Here is a 19,607-nt window from a genome sequence, read left to right as displayed (position 1 = left end):
TCAATAGTAACTTTCAAAAGGGAATTGGATAAATATTTGAAATAGAAAAGTTTGCAGGGCTGTGGGGGAAGAGTAGGGAGGGGGCAATTGGATTAATCTCAAACTCTTTCAATGAGCTAGCACAGCAATGATGGACCAAATGACCTCCTGCTGTGCTCTCTGATTCTATATCATAAAAATGACAGACGATTGGCAAGAATGCATAAAAAAAGCTTTGGATCTGGGATGGAAATGACAAATTATCTGCGATCTGATTAAATGCCATTAGCAGCCGCTCTGCGCACTATCTGGTTACATCGAAGAGCTGAAAGATTGGAAAGCTTGACCTTCACATTGTCCTTCAGCCCATCTTTTGTTTTGGACTGGCCCCACACCGATGTATTTCTCCTGGCTTAAAGCTGTGCAATAGAACAAACATCCTTCAATTCCTCCCAACAACATCAACTTGCATTTATATAGCACCCTTAACATAGTGAAATGGCCCAAGGTATTTCACGGAAGTGTTAGCAAATGAAATTTGACACCAAGCCACTTAAGGAGATATTAGGACAGGTGACCAAAGGCTTGGCCAAAGAGGCAGGTTTTAAGGAGCGTCTTAAAGGAGGAGAGAGAGGTGGAGAGGTTTAGGGACAGAATTCCAGAGCTTCAGGGTCCAGGCAGCTGAAGGCATGGCCGCCAATGACAGAGAATGATGAAAATTGGGGATGCGCAAGAGGTCAGAAGTGAAGGATTGCAGAGATTTGAGAGAGTTGTAAGGCTGGAGGAGGTCGCTGAGATAGGGGAGGAACGAGGCCATGGAGTGATTCAAAAACAAGGATGAGAATTTTAAAATCAAGGCGTTAACAGACCAGGAGCCAATGAAGGTCAACAAGCACAGTGGGTATGGGTGAAGGAGACTTAGTGTGAGCTAGGATAGAGGCAGCAGAGTTTGTGAATTTAACTTACAGGAAAAAGATGATCTGCGATCTCCATTCAATAACATCACCCTTACAGCCCGGTGACTAACTGACTACAAAAGTCCCTGGTTCAGTGCCCTGACTGTGCTGAGTGAACTCGGGTGCTACAACTAGCTTTAGTGGCCCCAGGTTAGGAAGGGGAGAATTGGCGGTGATTCCGATCATTATCCAGTGACTTCTTTTGGAAAGAGAGCAAATGTGAGCATTGGTCAAAGGCACATTGAGCAATGTTAGGATACCCCCTGCCAACATTCTCTGTCTAAGCCCACACAGGGAGAGTGACCACTTGGGCAAAGTGCCAGGTGGAACTCTTAGGGGGGCCCAGCTAGTCTCCATACCATTGGGAAAGAAGGACATAAAATTGTTAGTCTGTCATATAGGCAGAGCCTGCCGGAATCACGGCATCTAGACATGCCCAAATAGCTGGTTGAGAGCCAACCAGCGATAAAAAAGACTTGCATTGATCCAGCAACATATCACATCCCTGATGGACCTTTCAAAGCAGCTCATCAGCAAGAAAGTACTTTGAAGTGCAATGACTGTCATTGTGTAGGCAATATGGAGACCATTCTGCACACAGTAAGATCCCAACAACAGCAAGGAGATGGATGGCCATGTAATCTACTTTTGCTGATGTTGGTTGAGGGAGGAATGAATATTGGCCAGGACACTGGGCTAACTTCTTGCTCAATGTCAGATCACACCACGGAATCCTTAACATCTACCGGAACAAACAGTTTCAGTCTCATCCAAAAGATGGCACCTCCGCCAGTGTAGCATTCCCTCAGTACTACACTTGGAGTGTCAGTCTGGATTGTTCTGTTCTGGAGTGGGACTCGAAGGGCAGGATTTTCCCATGGGCTTTGGGACCCTATAAGGCATTTTGCTATCTCTCGAATGTCTGTTTATAAGTAAAATGTAACTAGCTGTGGTGTAGACCAGCATGTGGAGTGCACTGGGTGTTAGGAACATTGAGTACTGAGGACATCGGGACAAAAGGAGAAGAATTCTAACTGAAGACAGCATTGCTGGGGCTCATATTGGACTTTTTAAAAATAAAGACAGTTTAACTGAACAAGCACACACATTCACACAGAATACCTCACTAACACACACACACACACTCACACACAGACGAGTCAGGACATGCCACTGAGGTGGCGGCCCCAGACAATTACAACATCAGACACTCTGTCTACAACAACTCTCATAGACAATGGTTTCTCGGAATATGTGTGAATGGCTGTCTTCCTGTGTTTTCAAGTTGCAGATAACACATCCATTGCTGGTATGCACCTAAGTACCCTCACTGCTGAGAGCAGGATATAACCACATGCAGGTGGTCTTGCATAGCCAGGGTGGGATTGACAAGGCGCAGAAACCCAGCCTATTGACCCAATTCGAGACATTACCTTATATGTCAAGGGACCAGGGTCAGAAAGAGGTATAAAGCCACAGCTCAGAAGGACGTTGTTGCTGCAGCCGAGAAGTGTGACTTGATCAGTCACTGGAAGTCGTGCAAAAGATAGCATTCAGCAGATCTGACGACCCCGGGAATGAGCTCATGCACACGGGTCTAACTAAGCAACTGGTGTTGTAAGTATATCCTATTGCTTAGTGGGTTAATAGAGGTTTTCCACATAAAGTGGGAATTGTATCCAGAATTTGTTTTGTGCCACTGATACTCAGTACGGGGACAGGACCTTAGAGGGAAGTGAGACCCCCTGTTTAAGAATCTTACAACCCCGATGTCAGAACCAAATGGGGGCCCAAAGCCTGCACTTTCCGGCAGCGAGACCGGCTCGGCAATTTTCCTGGAGGCCATTTCTGAACTCATCATCCTTCTGGAGCCTCGGCAGCCCCACCAGGAGAGGTGGCACCGCTGAAGCAGGTAGGAGACCTCGAGGGCACCTCAAAATGGAGGCGCCCACAGAGCTAAAAAAAAAGATTTAAGGGGGCATGCAGTAGATCCCTCAGATCAGAGGGGAAAACCCTCTGCTTGTATCGTTGGGGCCACAGGAGTTTTCTTTGATGCTTTGAAGGAGGGAGCCTCCGACCCTGATGCCACAGGCAGGCTGCATCCAGTAGCCTGGTGGCCTCCCCACATGGCGGAGGGGCCACTCCGTCATTGGAAAAATGCCAGCGAGCCCGAAAAATTGCCCCTAACTAAGGCCTTAATTATTTAATTTGGCTGCCACCTCCATTCAGCAGCCAACTGCTTGGCATCACAGCCCTCCCCGCCCAAACCAGGAAACTTCCCCAGTGGCGGAAATGCATAATGGAACTGTCCCAACACGGCTTCCCACTATTTCCTGCCCCGTTTCCAAACTCGGCACCATGGGGCCGGGAAAATTCTGCCCAAAGTCTCAAACCAAGAGTTGACAATTCGCACAACTGAATAAGGCTAATTCCCTTACTGCAAATGTAATGTGCAATTAAAAACAGGAGCCAAATCTTGCCACTCTGAGCTCGGGTCCCACAGCGTTTCATACACAGAGTTTTTGGGCAGGGAATTCCTCGGAGCTGCTCCTGCTCCACCATACTAACTCCATGGAAAGTGCAGCAGAAACCCAGATTTCAGGGCTGGATGAGTTGGACCCCGGCGGGGCTGAAATTGGTGGGCGTTGTGTCAATTTGTAGGTGCAAAATGGGTACAACGTAGACCAATCACACGGTGGGAGCACCTGCCCCTCCAATCCACGGGGGAAGATTGGTCCCACTGCTAAATTCATGGGGACCATTTTATAGGTGTCCTAAAACATGCCAACTAGGGGTTTAATACCTTTTGAAGGACCCCTTCTATAAAATTAGCCAATGATGAGCGGAACCGGCATCAGATACTTTACCAGCCAAATAAAGGTAAGTTTTAATTCCATGTTCGTAATAAAATAATATTTCTGGGGCACCTAAAGCATGGGAGAACTTGACTGGAATCCAGAATCCTTTCAATCGATACTCTCCCCCCATTGCCTGCTTCAACCCTCCCTCCTAAAATTTACCTAATGGTCGAAATTGATTTATCCCACAGGGTGAGCTGCCTGTGAAGGCAAGAAAGTGGCTAGGAGCACCTTAAAAGAGGAAAGAGAGGTAGACAGGTGGGGAGATGTAGGAGGGGGGGGGAGCTCCAGAGCTTAGGCCCCAAGTAGCTGAAGGCACAGCCAATGGTGGAGCAATTAAAATCTGGGATGCGCATGTGGCCAGAACTAGAGGAGCACAGAGATCTCAGGGAGTTGTGGGGCTGGAGGAGGTGACAGAGATAAGGAGGGGTGAGACCATGAAGGGATTTAAAACAAGGATGAGGATTTTAAAATCGAGGCTTTGCTGGACCAGGAGCTAATGTAGGGCAACGAGCACAGAAGGGTGAAAAGGATTTTCTGCGATTTAGAATACGTGCAGCAGAAGTTACACCTGAATCAACCTTTTAACTACTGCAGCCTGTCCCTATTTCCCTCTCTCCCAGTAGCAGACAACCCAAACAAGAGTAGGATCCTTGCTGAAATTGCTCCTTGTATATGAAGGACTGTACAAGGAACATTCCTAATGTAAAGGCGATATGAAACCATTGTACAATTCTATTTGTTAATAAAACAATTTAAAACCAAACCAGGGGCAGAATTGGAGGAGTGCAGATATCCCAGAGAGTTGTAGGGGTGGAGAGATAGGGAGTGGGTGAGGCCACGTAGGGATTTGTAAACAAGGATGAGACTTTCACAATTTAGGTAGAATTGGTGAATTCCACATTGGGTGGGTGTTATCCTAGGGCTGATGAGAAGCTCAGACTAACCTTGGTGGTTTTGACTTTGTTTCCAGTGCTACAGCTCCAGCCGCTCAGATCCGGTAGAACCTTACACTCCTCACCCTCCAAACATGGTTCCATGTGACACCACCACTTCTGAACAACAATGGAAGCTGCAATCAAAAGAAAGCACCAAAGGTAAGACAGGAACTGGAGACCATTTCTCAGGTACCACCACTGCTCCCAACGGTGGCCTTCACATCCTGAGAGAACTCATTCCATAGTCTAGGTTATCAAACCAGCACATGCAAACTGTTTACAGTGATAGAAAAAAGAAAGGATGAGGTTGCATTTATGTAGTCCCTGGTGCATCCTCAGGTACTGAGGGAATGCTGCACTGTCAGAGATGCCTTCTTTCAGATGAGCCATTAAGCCAAAGCCCCATCTGCCCTCTCAGGTGGGCATATAAGATCCCATGGCACCTTTTCGAAGAAGAGCAGGGGTGTTCTGTCCAATATTTATCCCTCAATCGACGTCAAAAAAAACAGAATCACATTGACTCTAGGGGATCTTGCAGTGCAAAATTTGGTTGCAGCATTTCCTACATTGCAACAGTGACTTAACTTCAAAAGTACTTCATTAGCCTGAAGTTGCGAAAGGTGCTATATAAATGCATTTTTTTTGGACACCAGACCAAATGGTCTTCATATAAGACTAGTGCCCCAAGGACTGTTTAGTAGTGGACATAATAATGGGCCAGAGTTTGCTGGAGTGAGGTATCCCACAACCTGCCATGTTAGTTAAACTTTCTTCCTCACCTTTCAGTTTGAAATGTTTTTGTCCCACATGCTGTGGAAGTGTGAGTTGATAACGGCACAGCGAGGATAATGGAGCATCTGAGTCCTCGGTAAATGATGGGACCAATAGTCTATCTCCTTGACCATGAGATTTAAGGATTGAGAAAGAAACAGAGGAAAGACGCAATCTGGACCGTTATATGATTCCAGTCCCATACCAACATAGCTGGCTCTTAAATGCCCTCTGAAGTGGTCTAGCAAGCCACTCAGTTGTATCACTATGCCAGCAGTTCAAGAGGAAGGCATACCACCTTCTCAAGAGCAACTAGAGATGGGCAATAAATGCTGGCCTCGCCAGCGAGGCCCACATCTTGAGAATGAATGAATAAAAATGTCGAAACTCATGGAGTATGAGTAAAGAACATGAAAATTGGCTTTGTAAGAGGCCTTAGAGGGGTGCAAACGAGATTTTCTAGAATAGTTACCAAGATAACGGACTTCAGATATTTGGAGAGACTAAATGCTTCTCCTTAGAACAGAGTAGGTTGGGGAGAGATTTATTGCAAGTGTTCAAAATGATGAGGGGTTTTGATAGAGTAAATAAAGAGAAACTATTTCCACTGACAGGAGGGCCCGTGATCAGTGGACACAAGTTTAAGGTGATTTGCTAAAGAACCACAGGGGAAAGATGAGGAGAAATTTGTTTGCACAGCGAATTGTTGTGATCAGAAAAGATTCACGCAACAGTTCCAGGGACGAGGAATTCCAGTTATGAAGATAGATTGGAGAAGTTGAGACTGTTTTCCTTGGAGAAGGCTGAGAGGTGATTTGATAGAAGTATTCAAAATCATGAGGGGTCTGGACAGAGTAGATAGAGAGAAACTGTTCCTACTCACAAAAGGATCAAGAACGAGAGGGCACAGATTTAAAGTATTTGGTAAGAGAAGCAAAAGTGACATGAGGAAAAACTTTTTAGTGGTTAAGGTCTGGAATGCGCTGCCTGAGAGTGTGGTGGAGGCAGGTTCAACTGAAGCATTCAAAAGGGAATTAGACTGTTTTCTGAAAAAGAAAAATGTGCAGGGTTACGGGGAGAATGCGGGAGAATGGCACTAGGTGAATTGCTCATTCGGAGAGCCGATGCAAACACGATGGGCTGAATGGCCTCTTTCTGTGCTGTAACAATTCTGTGATTCTGTGGAATGTGCTGCCTGGACGGGCGATGGAAGCAGATTCAATAGTAACTTTCAAAAGGGAATTAGATAAGTACTTGAAAAGGAAAAATTTGTAGTGCTGTGGGGAAAGAGCAGTGTAATGGGACTAATTGGATAACTCTTTCAAAAAGCTAGCACAGACACGATAGGCAGAATGACCTCCTTCTGTGCTGTAAAATTCCATGATACTATAGAAAGCGAAAGGTGAATGGAACTGCATTGCAGGACAAGAAGTCACAAGCAACTCCCTCAACACTGGGCCTGTCACCGTTTACAATATATAAAAAAGATTTTGAGCTGGGAACAGACACAAAAGTTTGCAAACGATGCCAAATTGGGGAGAAATGCAAACAGGCAAACTGAATGCAAAGGGAGGTGGATAGGTTGGGCGGGTGGGCTGGTGAGTGGCAAATGCTGATTAATATGGCAAATGTAAGGCATTGAGGTTGGGGAGAGAAAACAAACAGAGAACACAAACTAAATGGTACAGGACACAACACAAGCCAGGGGTTTAAGTGTACTGGTGGAGTGCTCATTAAAACCAACAGCACACTGATTGGTGGAGTAAGGAAAACTAACAAGATGTTGGGATGTATCGGCAAAGGGATAGAGCACAAATTCCAGGAGTTGATAATGTGCCAAGGCCCTGGTACGGTCTCACCCTGACCCTAATCTTGACCTTAATGGTAGGCATACCCTTGACCGTAATCCAGATTATAAAATGGGCTTTGTCCCTAAAGCTGTTCCTCATTATAACCCCAATACTACCCCTACTAACTTCAATCCCAACCGTAAACCTGACTTTGACCCCAAACCCGGCAGTAATCTGATTCTGATCCTAGCCCGCACCCTCCTTCTGTGAGCTATGATTCTATGATGTTGAGATGGAGTACGATGGAAGGAGGCTCAGGTGAGGAATAAACACCAGCACAGACCAGTTGGGCTGAAAGGCCTGTTTCTGTGCTGTAAAATTTTATATAATTCTGTATCTGCCCATGGCTTGAGAAGTCTCACATGCAATTCTTTTAATTACAGGAGAAAAGTCCTACCATCAACACAGGATGGGGCCGCCCGTGTTGTCCCAGCTACCTGTCCAGGAAAGCAGGAGCATTTCACTGTCTGGGAGCGTTCCTCAATCTTGTTCTTGTTACAGCATCGATGGGCAGCAATCACCTCACATGTTCCAGCTTTAACATGAACAACTGCAAAACAGAAACAACAGTGAGGAGCAAATCCCTTCAACACTTCCTCGGTATCTGAATTGTGCGCACCATATGCCTCAGAACGACACACGCCCCCATGTGAGTTCTGGCTTGAATCAATTGTGTCAGCTATGGCTCAGTAGGTAGCACGTGCCTTTGAGTCAGAAGGTTGTGGGTTCGTAGTCCTACTCCAGAGATTTGAGCACATAATCTCAGCTGGCACTCCAGTGCAGTACTGAGGGAGTGCTGCACTGTTGAAGATGCTGCTTTTTGGATGAAACGTTAAACCGAGGCCCCATCTGCCCTCTCAGATAGACGTAAAAGATCCCATGGACACTATTTAAAGAGGAGCAGGGGTGTCTCCCTGGTGTCTGGGACAATAAGCATCCCTTAACTAACATCACTGAATCAGTTTATCTGATCATTATTATTTTCTATTTGTGGGATCTTGCTGTGTGAAAATTGGCTGCCATGTTTCCTACATTACAACAGTAACTACGCTTCAAAAGTACTTCATTGGCTGTAAAGCACTTTGGAACGTCCTGAGGTCGTGAACAGCGCTATATAAATGAAAAGCTTTCTTTTCTGTCTTTGGGAAATGCATTTGTCTCTTTACAGCTAGCCAGTGGTTGTCTGAGCGATCTTCCTGGATTCCATGGATCTGTTAGATTTCCACAGGAAACTAAGCTCTGAAACAGACTCTACAATCTTTCTGATTCCTGGCTATAAAGTTCAGTCCCAGTTCCAACCAATCTGCTCATTGCACTTTCAAACACCTGTCCCTCTCCAACTGTTTGATATTAAAAGGAAGAACTTGCATTTCTATAGCACCTTTCCCATACTCAGGACACCCAAATCTCCTTCCAGTCAATGAAGTGCCTATGAAGTGGAGTCACTGTTGTACTGTAGTAAGCAATCTGCCCAAAACAACAATATGATAATGACCAGATAATCTTTTAGTGAAGGGATAAATATTGACCCAGGACGCCAGGAAGAACTCCCCTGCTCTTATTCGAAATAGTGACTGAGGGATCTTTTATGTCCACCTGAGAGTCTCATCAGAAAGGCAGTACCTCTGACAGTACAGCACTCCCTCGGTATTGCACCAAGTGAGACCTTCTTGCCTACAGTACTGATTGTGCGAGTCAAACACAAGCAAGCTGCAAACATTTTTACTGAGATGTTTAGAGATGATGTTTATTGACCATTCTCCACTCATCATAAAAATGATGTATTATTACAAGTTTGGTGACTGATGGGACTATGATAAAACTAAAATGACTCCCCATAGACCCACACTACTTCATCACTCATTTTCTAAATGAATGTGGTGCAATCTCAATCTTTGCAAGCTCGACATAATAAAAATCATCTCTGCAAAAGTGATTAGGAAGATGAAGTTTAAATTGTTTGTTGCTTTAACCCTAATTAGCATTTAATTCATCTCTGTACTATTTATTCAATAGACTCTGAGTGTGTTACATACTTGTGCCAACCAGCATCATTAGTGCTGCAGTCTTTAAACAGAGCGTTCTAGCCAACAATCGTGAGGGAAGCAGGTGAGCTGTTGGGGATTTGCCAGGCTTGATTTTGCTGTGCACTGATTTTGAGTGGGGAAATTTCCTTTGTTCCTTTTTGGAAAAGGGAGTGAGGGTATTCACTCATGGCCTGTGCCAACTAACCAGTCCGGGGTGCCACTGCAATATGAATGAGTTGAAATGCCAAGGAAAGGTATCAAGTAGAAAAGAGAGATTGAGAGAGAAATAGATAGAGAGAGACAGACACACACAGACTGAGAAAGAGAGACAGAGCTAGAAACACAGAGATACACACAGGCAGATACCGAGACAGGCACTCAGAGAGAGGAAGAGACAGAGAGAGAGAGTGACACACACACACAGATAGACAGAGACACAGCGAGAGACACAGAAAAAGACAGAGAAAGACAGACAGACGAAGAAAGACAGAGATAGAGACAGAGAGAGACATATATACACAGACAAATGGAGAGAAACAGAAAGAGACAGAGACATACAGACAAAAAGACAGAGAGAAGATGGAGAAAGAGACTAACAGAGAGAGAGAGATGGGAGAGAGAAACAGATAGACAAAGAGAGGCACAGAGAGACAGACAATGTGTTCCAATCCATTCAGGAGGTAGATGCAGGTCTATCATTACAGCCTCACCGCAAACACTTTGTGGAGGACCAGCAAAGAAGGCACTGCAGACAGAGAATCAGCTCAGTCTCATCACCCAATTCATCTGGTGAACTCTACAAACAGAGGACACGGGGCAGATATCCACCTCAGTGGCCTGGTCATAAAGTATCAGCTAGACACAGCACAGAGAAGAGAATCAGGTAGGGAAGGGCTACAATCCAGTCGTGGGATTTTCCCACTGAAAATTTCTCTCTTGTCTGTGCTGTTCATTTGATAATTCACACACAATTTACAACTGCAGCTGCTCACCCTTTTATAGAATCAATTGACTATCACATCAGGTAGGTCTCGGGCTCAGATCTTCTCCCCTGCCCCACCCCCATGCCCCCCCTCCCTGTACCCACTGCCCTTCCCCCTCCCCTGCACCCATTTCCCTCCCCCTGCACCCCTATACCCACTGCCCTTCCCCAAACCCCAGCCCCACTGCACCCACAGCGCTTCCCCCTCCCTCACATTCACTGCCCTTCTCCCTCCCCTCGCACCCCCTACACCCACTGTCATCCCCCCTCCAACACCCACCCATATAATCGAATTTCAACTGCTGTCCATAAACTTTGGAGGCGCTGTGTTTATCCGGTAAGTGTATCAAGGGGAAGGGATTCAATGCGGGTAAATGTACATCAGACATGATCTGAGTGACTGGCGGAGGAGGCTGGAAATGTCGAATGGCCTCCTCCTGTCATTGTGTGCACAGTAGCGAGAAACCTTCATAAGCGATTGGGACTGCGTTTAGGATGCTGAACTCTGACCCTGCACTGTTTAACCCATCACCCCAATTGTCAAGACAACAACAAATTGCATTTATATACATGGTAAATCATCCAAAGACGCTTCACAGAAAGATTATCAGACAAAATTTGACACTGAGTCATGTAACAGATGAGCAGGTGTCAAAAGCTTTGTCAAAGAGATAGGTTTTGTGGAGTAAAAAGGAAGAGGAGGTAGAGAGGTGGAGAGGTTTAGAGAGGGAATGCCAGAGCTTAGGATGTAGGCCGCTGAAGGTTCGGCTGCTCACGGTAGAGCGATGTAAATTGGGGGTGCGCAAGAGGCCTGAATTGGAGGAATGCAGAAATCTCGGAGGGTTGTAGGGATGGAGGAGGTTACAGAGATAGGGAAGAGCGAGGCCATGGAGGGACTCAAAAGCAAGGCATTTCTGGACAGGAAGTCAGTATAGATCAGTGAGCACAGGGGCCATGGGCGAATGGGACTTGGTGCAAGTTAGCACACATGCTGGAGAAATGTGGATGAACTCAAGTTTATGGAGGGTCGAAAATGGGAGACCAGCCAGGACAGCAATGGAATTGTAACATCTAGAGGTACAAATGCATGGATGAGGATTTCGGCAAGCAGATAGGCTGAGGCTGGGCAGAGACAGGCTCAAATACAGGGGAAATAGGCAGTTTTGGGGATGGAGAATGTACGTGGTCGGAAGCTCATCTCAGGGTCAAATAGGACATTGAGGTCACGTACAGTCTGGTTCAGCCTGTGACAATAGCTTGGAGATGCTGTTCTAGATGCATGTAATATCTTAGTGGGTATGGTATTCTATTCACAACACAAGAGGTCGTGGGTTCAAATCCCACCAGAAAAAATTGTAAAATTGAATTCATTAAATTTGATCATTTGTGTGCTGGCACCAAGAGAAAAATAACCATGAAATGTGCCAGATTATCACCAAAACCCAACTGATTTACTGATATCCTTCAGGGAATGGAATCTGTTGCCCTTTTCCCATCCAGCTTACACTTAAATCTAGTCCCTACTTTGTGGTTGAATATTAATGCACTGGGAGCAACTAGGGATTGAAAATAAATACTGCAAAGAACAAATTAAAAAATTATTACCAACACAATTCAATTGTGCCTCAAAACCAATTTACTTTCAAATGTATAATTCATTATTTCACACACTTGTAGCTGTGCACCCAACATTGTACATCAACATTTCTGCTGGGGGGTTTTTTTTCATAAACAATTAAAAAACAATTTATTTCAATAAATGATCGGCAGATCACTACAGACGCCTCTAACCCCAGGTCACACTCACAAGTGACTAGGGAATTGACCGGTGATTTATTTCAATTGAAAATATTTTGGAACGAGATTAGATGGTTTGTGGTAATGAATTCAATTAAGTTCCTTGCAGACAGGGTCCTTTCAAGGTGTCTTACACAGTAAAGCAATCTCGCTGAAACACTGACTTAACTGTCCATTAACTTAAACTCACTGGAAAACTGACCAATGGGCTTAGACCTGGACCAGACAGACACATGTTAATGAATCTCACTGATGGGTTCCACTTCCTCGTGTTAATTATTTGTTTCTTACATGTGCATTCTTCTGAAGACATTTGACCCATTTGTATACCCATCTGCTCTCTCAGGTGGACATAAAAGATCCCACTGTATTATTTTGAAGAAGAGCAGGGGAGTTCTCTCCGGTGTCCTGGGGCCAATATCTACCCCTCAATTCACATCACTAAAACAGATTATCTGGTCATTATCACATTACTGTTTGTGGGAGCTTGCTGTGCGCAAATCGGCTACTGAGTTTCCTACATTACAACAGTGACTACACTTCAAAAGTACTTCATTGACTGTAAAGCACCTTGGGATGCCATGAAAGGTGCTATTTAAATGCAAGTCTTTCTTTTTTTAATTTCATCTGTTTTAGTGATGTTGATTGAGGAATAAATTTTGGCCAGGACACCGGAGAGAACTCCCCTGCTGTTCTTCAGAATAGTACAATGGGATCTTTTATATCCACCAAGATGGCAGACAGTGCCTCAGTTTAATGTCTCATCTGAAAGACGGCACCTCCGGCAGTGCAGCTCTCCCTCAGTAATGCACCGGGAGTGTCAGCCTAGAACTTGCACTCAAGCCTCGTAGTGGAATTTGAACCCATGACCAAGTGGCCCAAAACCAAAAGTGTCACCCACTGAGCCACGGTTGACATTGGGGGTCTAGACCAGGATTAAGATGTAGAATATCAAAAAATATGCTTATATTTCATTCACTGACTCCCTTACAAAGAGGGCTGCATGGAATAACTACCTAAAGCCATTCTTGGCTTCTTCGCCAAACCCACTTTGAGACTATATCATGTGTCCCAGATACACTCATACCAGCGCAAGGGCATCTTCCATTGACCCCAAACAATCCAATGAACTTCCTGGTGGGTTCATTTTGTATCTTACGCTGAATGATGCCACATCACGGATTTCCTAGGCTGATCAGATATACCTGCACTCGCAGCTCCATCATTCATATCTGTTTTTCAAAGGAGCTAGAATGTTACATGGGAACTCTATTATCTGAACCTACAACTTCCAATCCTGATTCAAACCAGACCCTTACATAGAATATACAGCACAGAAACAGACCATTCGGCCCAACTGGTCCGTGCTGGTGTTTATCTTCCACTTGAGGCTCCACCCATTCATCCTCATCTAACTATCAGCATAACCCTCTATTCCTTTCTCCTTCATGTGTTTATCTAGCCTCCCCTTTAACGTGTCGATACTATTCACCTCGACCAGTCCCTGTGGTAGCAAGTTCCGCATTCTCACCACTCTCTGTGTAAAGAAGTTTCTCCTGAATTCCCGGTTGGATTTCTGAGTGACTAACTTATATTGATAGCCTCTAGTTTTGCCCTTCCCCACAGTGGAAACAATCTCTCTGTGCCTACACTATCAAAACCTTGCATAATTTTAAAGACCTCTATTAGGTCACCCCTCAGCTTTCTCTTTTCAAGAGAAAAGCTTGATTCAGAAAGCATTAACCAGCCTGGCACTAACTGCTCCGCCTGGCTTCTGGACCTCATACTCACTATTCTAAGATGGGGTTTTAGGAACATCTAAACAAGAGTAGTGCAGTCAGCCCCTCAAACTTCATCTGTCATTCTATTAGCTCATGGCTGATATGTGCCTCAACCCATTTTCCTGTCTTTACTCCATATCCTTTGAAACCTTACCCAAGAAAAAACTATCAACCTCAATCTTGAAAGCTCCAATTGACCCATGCTGTCTACAGGCTTTAGGATGAATTCCAGATTTCCAAAGGAGTGCTTTCTAACTTCACTCTTAAACAGCCTAGCTCTAACTTTTATTCCCCCTTTTTCTTGACTCCCTCACCAGTTTGTCTTCATCTATCATATCAAATCTTTTCAATATCTTAAACACCCCAATCAGCTCACCCTTAAATCTTTTATATTTAGGGAAATGCAAGCCTAGATTATGCAACCTGTCCTCATAATTTAACTCTTTAAGATCATTCTGCTGAATCTTTTTGCAATCCCTTTAGTATATACTCCCTGAGGAGCAGTGCCTGACTGACTGATGTGCTCCAGATGGGGTCTGTCCAAGGCTCTGTATAACTGAAGCCTCCCAATATCTAATTAATTCGTGTCTAGAGCATTCAGAAATATATATTTAAAAATACACAGCTGAAATATCTGTACATACCTGAGTGGCTTCGGTGATGGGTTGAAGCCAGACTCATTCTTCCCCAGATAGTTACCAGGCAGACGGTGAGCAGAATTATCCATTTGCCCACGTTTTGTAAGTAATTCCCATTCATCCTACAAGGAATTCATAAAATAGAGATGAAATCTTAAAAAGTAGTTTCCTCTCCTCTCCAGAAGGCACTGACATTCATTGGGATATGTCACCGAAGTGAAAACCCAGGCAGTGAATTCTGGCCAGCTATCCAACTGTAGGAAGTGAGTGTCGCTGACAAAGCCAGCAATTATTGCATGCCCCTAGTTGCTCCTTGAGAAGGTGGTGGTGGGACTTTTTCTTGAACTATTGTAGTCCGTGTGGTGTCTGCACATTCATAGTGCTGTTAGGGACGGAGTTCTTGGAGTTTGACCCAGCGACAGTGAAGGAACGGTGATATAGTTCCAAGTCAGGATGCTGTGTGACTCGGAGGGGAACTTGCAGCTGGTGGTGTTCCCATGTATATGCTGCCCTTGTCCTTCTAGGTGGTAGAGGTCACAGGTTTGTGAGGTACTGCTGAAGAAATACACACTGCTGCCATTGTGCGCCAGTGCTCTTTCATGGCCTAACTCAGGAGTGCTGAGGCTGATCATAGCACCAACATCCCGCTCCTCCCACCTCCACCATCATCCCAGCATAGAGCAGCTAATCAGACATAGACCAGGATTCAAACCTGGGATCTTCCTATCTGCATGGCGGAGCCTTCAACAGTTGGGAGAAATAGGACTTTATCAACTATAATTTACTTGCCACTGGTGCCAAGCTCTGAAGGGTTCATGAAGAATTGCCGCACTATTCCAACTCTTTCAACGCAGGGGTCATTATCCTTATCTACTTCACCTTTCATTATGTCAACAGAAAACATGGTTCAATAACTCTGAGATTTCTACATTTCCCATGAGTTTTCAATCAATTTACAAAATGAAAATGAAATTATGAAATAGATGCACAATTTACAAGCGATCTAATGAAACCTGAAGTAAAAGACCTTGGAGTGACAATTTGAGCTTCCTGTATTAATGATGTTTCTCCTGTTTTAGAGCAGTAGCTGGATAGACAGTAACAGCAAATATGGTCTCTGCCAGCACTTGCGGGATTTGCTGCTGTTGCATTTCATGCGTCTCACTTAGAGCAAGGTGAACAGTTGTGATCTCCATATTACACAAAGGATATAGAGGCACTGGATAAGATGCAAGAAGATTTACAAGGATAATATCAGAGGGGTTATAACTATCAGGAAAGGCTGAACAGGCTGGGGCTTTTTACAAAAGAGAAGGCTAAGGGGTGACCTGATAGAGGTCTTTGAAATTATGAAGCGGTTGGTAAGGTAGACTCAGAGAAGATATTTCCCGCGAAAGCGGGAACAGGCTATTGAGTTGGATGATCAGCCATGGTCATAATGAATGGCGGAGCAGGCTCGAAGGGCCGAATGGCCTACACCTGTTCCTATTTTCTATGTTTCCACTTGTGGGGAGTCTAAGATTAGGTTATGTTAAACTTGTATAGAACACTAGTGCGGCCTCAACTGGAGTACTGCGTCCAGTTCTGGGCACCACACTTTAAGAAGGATGTGAAGGAGTTTAAGAGGGTGCAGAAAAGATTCACGAGAATGGTTCCAGGATGAGGAACTTCAGTTATGTAGACAAAAATTGGAGAAGCTGGAACTGTTTTGCTTGGAGAACAGAAGGTTGAGAGGAAATTTGATAGAGATATTCAAAATCATGAGGGGTCTGGACAGAATAGTTAGGGAAGGATTGAGAAATAGAGGGCACAGATTTAAGGTAATTGGCAAAAGAAGCAATGGCAACATGAGGAAAGACTTTTTTTACGCAGTGAGTGGTTAGGATCTGGAATGTACTGCCTGTGTGTGTGGTGGAAAGAGGTTCAATTGAGGTATTCAAGAGGGAATTGGATTATTATCTGAAAAGGAAGAATGTGCAGGGCTACGGGGAGAAGGCAGGGGAGTGGCACAAGGTGAATTGCTCCTTCGGAGACCCAGGACAGACATGACGGGCTGAATGGCCTCCTTCCGTGCTGTAACCATGCTATGGTTCCATTATGTAATTATTCTATGTCCAATACTGCATGTCATGCCCCAACAATACATGTTACATGCAACAATGCCTGCCACATCCAACAATGCATGCTATACCTGCATGTCAAACATAAAAATGGATATCACACCCAACAATGCATGACATGCCCAATAATGCATGTCACATCCAATAAGGTATGACACTCATCAATGCACATCATACCCAACAATGTGTGTTATATATGAACATATATGTGAAAAGGCAAACAGGAAAAGACTAGCTGGTCCATCAAGCCTGTCCCAAACAGTCATAAACTCAACTAATTATCATGAAACCTAGTGTACCCTCCCATGTATACTCATGTAATCCCCTGGGAGAGCCAGAAAAGCCACAAAAAAAAACTCAAGGCCAATTCCTCTCACACCTCTTCAGGTGATTAAAATGAGTTCCAGGAGGTCACAATGACCACAAGGTACAAACACAGGAATCCACCTGCCTTTCCTACACAGTCACAATAGTGTAGTCACAATAAGGAGTTCACCCAACTCCTTTTTCAACTGTTATAGCAAATCCTCACTCAACACAGGAACCAGTAACTTGCTCCAAATCTCAAAAACCCACTGTGTCAAGAAAAACCTCCTGACATCTAACCTAGTCCATTAATGCATGACCTTCTAACTTCCCTAACCCATCTAACTCAAAAATTCTAACCATACAGGCGTTTCATCATTTTAAGTACTTCAACTAAATCTCCCTGAAGCCTATGATTTTCTAGAGTCTCTACATTTATCCTAACAACTAAAGTCATAACAGTAGGGTATGTTGCACCAACACTACATGCCACAGTTTACAATGCATGCAACAGGCAAAACATGTCACAAACAGTGCATATTGTACCTAGCAATGCGTGTTGTAACCAGCAACAACTGCCACAGGCAGCAATGCATGCCATAGTTAACCATGCACGCAACAGCTAACAATGCATGCTATTAAAGGTAATGCATGTTGTGCCCAACAATGTCACACCCAGAAATGCATGCCAAAGCCAATAATTCATGTCCTAGTGTGTTAAGAACTCAGAATTCCTCCTGCTCACTAGACTCTCAAGTTCTCAAGAAATCTCCGGAACATTCCTGCCACAGGCTGCCCTGTTGGAACACAGACCGATGCAATGCCAATTCATTGTCCTTTTAATCCTGCCAAACCCTTAAGGAAATGACTGAGATTTTATTCCTTTCACTGATTTTTGTTTTTTGAGGAATAATGATGAATGGCATTCATGATAAGGGCTCGAATACAGCTGTTGGGAGAAACTGCAGTTTATATTCCTGCTTTTAAAACATTTATATTGGCTTCATGCATTATAAAAAAAAAGATGCAGTCACCAGCACACTTCAACACAAGATTAAATAAATGTGCCGTGCACAAGATGGAACTGAGAGAGACTGTACCTCTTTAGCACTGCAATCTTATGGAGTGTGCATTAGCCAGTCTAAACTCAATGCTGTCTTGAAGTGAAGCCAAACACATGGGTGCATCTGGAAAGAAGCAATTCAATTAGGAAAAATCCACAGGGAATCCATGAACTGTGATACGCATTAAACATATAAAGGCAGCTCCATAAAAATAATGGGTGAAATTCTGTTTCGTTGCAGTCCACATTGAATATAGCGTACAGTAAGCTAATATGGGACCAGCAAGTGAAAGGTCCTGGGTTCAAATCGCACCATGACAAGCTGTTAAATTGAATTCAATAAATCTGATCCCAGAAAGTTTATATTGTGGCTTTCATAACCACAGCTGCCTGGGGTAGAAAATTCCAAAGATTCTCAACCCTCTGAGTGAAGAAATTTCTCCCCTTTATCCTGGTACTATAACTACTAGTTCTAAACTCTCCAGCCGGGGAAACAGCCTCTCAACATATAACTCTGTCAGACACTCTAAGAATTTTATACATTCCAATGAGATCGCCTCTCATTCTTCTAAATTGCTGAGACTATAAGCCGATTCTACTCTATCTCTCTTCATAGGACAACCCTCCCATCCCAGGAATCTATCTAGTGAACCTTTATTGCACCCCCTCTAAGGCAAATATATCCTTCCTTAAAAGACACCTGAACTGTACACAGTACTCTAGGTGTGGTTTTGCCAAAGCCCTATATAATTACAGCAATACTTTGTATCGTCAGTAAACATGGATACTGTACAATTGGTCCCTTCATTTAAGTTATTAATATAGATGGTAAATAGCTGAGGCAGCAGCACTGATCTTTGCAGCATCTTACTAGTGATAGCCTGCTGACCTGAAGATGACTCATTTATTCCTATTGTCTGTTTTGTCTCCGTTAGCCAATCCTCAATCCAAGTTGATAAATTATTCCCAATCCCATGAGAATGTAGGGAATGTGACAGCCAATTTTTGCACAGCGAGCTCCCACAAACAGTAATGAGATCATCTGTTTCAGTGGTGCTGGTTTGGTGATAAATGTTGGCCCAGGAAAATGGGGAGAACTCCCCTGCTCTTCTTCGAAATAGTCCAAGTGATCTTTTACATCCACCATGAAAAGCAACCCATTTTCTCACTCTTTCCCCAAGCCAACATAACACAAGATAGATTCAGGTGAGGAAAGTCACTCAACCTATATCAGTTCATCCATCCAGGAACATCCCAGAGTCCAACAAAAGCAACAACTTGCATTTATATAGCACCTTAAAGATAGTTAAAAAGTCCCAAGGTGCTTCACAGGAGCGTTATCAATCAAAGTTTGACACTGAGCCACGTAATGAGATCTTAGGACAGGTGACAAAATGTGGTAGGATTTAGGAAGCATCTTAAAGCAGGAGAGAGAGGCGGAGAGGTTTAGGGAGGGAATTCCAGAGCTTAGGGCCCAGGCAGCTGAAGGCACGGCCACCAGTGGTGGAGCGATTAAAGTCGGGGAAGCACAAGAGGCCAGA

The 19,607-nt window shown here is 44.2% G+C and overlaps 1 protein-coding gene across 5 annotated transcripts in view; it reads right to left on the bottom strand.

The window, feature by feature from the left end:
- Window positions 1-19,607, bottom strand: part of LOC137384128 (chemokine-like protein TAFA-2) — an 86,863-nt gene that overhangs the window by 2,373 nt on the left and 64,883 nt on the right. For 3 of the 5 annotated variants that reach the window (XM_068057741.1, XM_068057742.1, XM_068057745.1), the window contains exons 2-4: window positions 14,584-14,699; window positions 7,750-7,902; window positions 4,741-4,865 (exon numbers count right to left, since the gene is read on the bottom strand). In XM_068057741.1, the coding sequence (XP_067913842.1) occupies window positions 4,741-4,865; window positions 7,750-7,902; window positions 14,584-14,699 (394 nt within the window). Of the gene's footprint in view, window positions 1-4,740; window positions 4,866-7,749; window positions 7,903-14,583; window positions 14,700-18,103; window positions 18,191-19,607 lie in introns of all 5 variants that reach the window. The other 2 variants (XM_068057743.1, XM_068057744.1) reach the window with 1 other exon arrangement.

The sequence above is a fragment of the Heterodontus francisci genome, chromosome 25 (genome assembly GCF_036365525.1).
Source record: "Heterodontus francisci isolate sHetFra1 chromosome 25, sHetFra1.hap1, whole genome shotgun sequence".
NCBI lineage: Eukaryota > Metazoa > Chordata > Chondrichthyes > Heterodontiformes > Heterodontidae > Heterodontus > Heterodontus francisci.
Note: the sequence above shows the minus strand (reverse complement) of the source record. Positions and strands in the feature narration are given on the sequence as shown.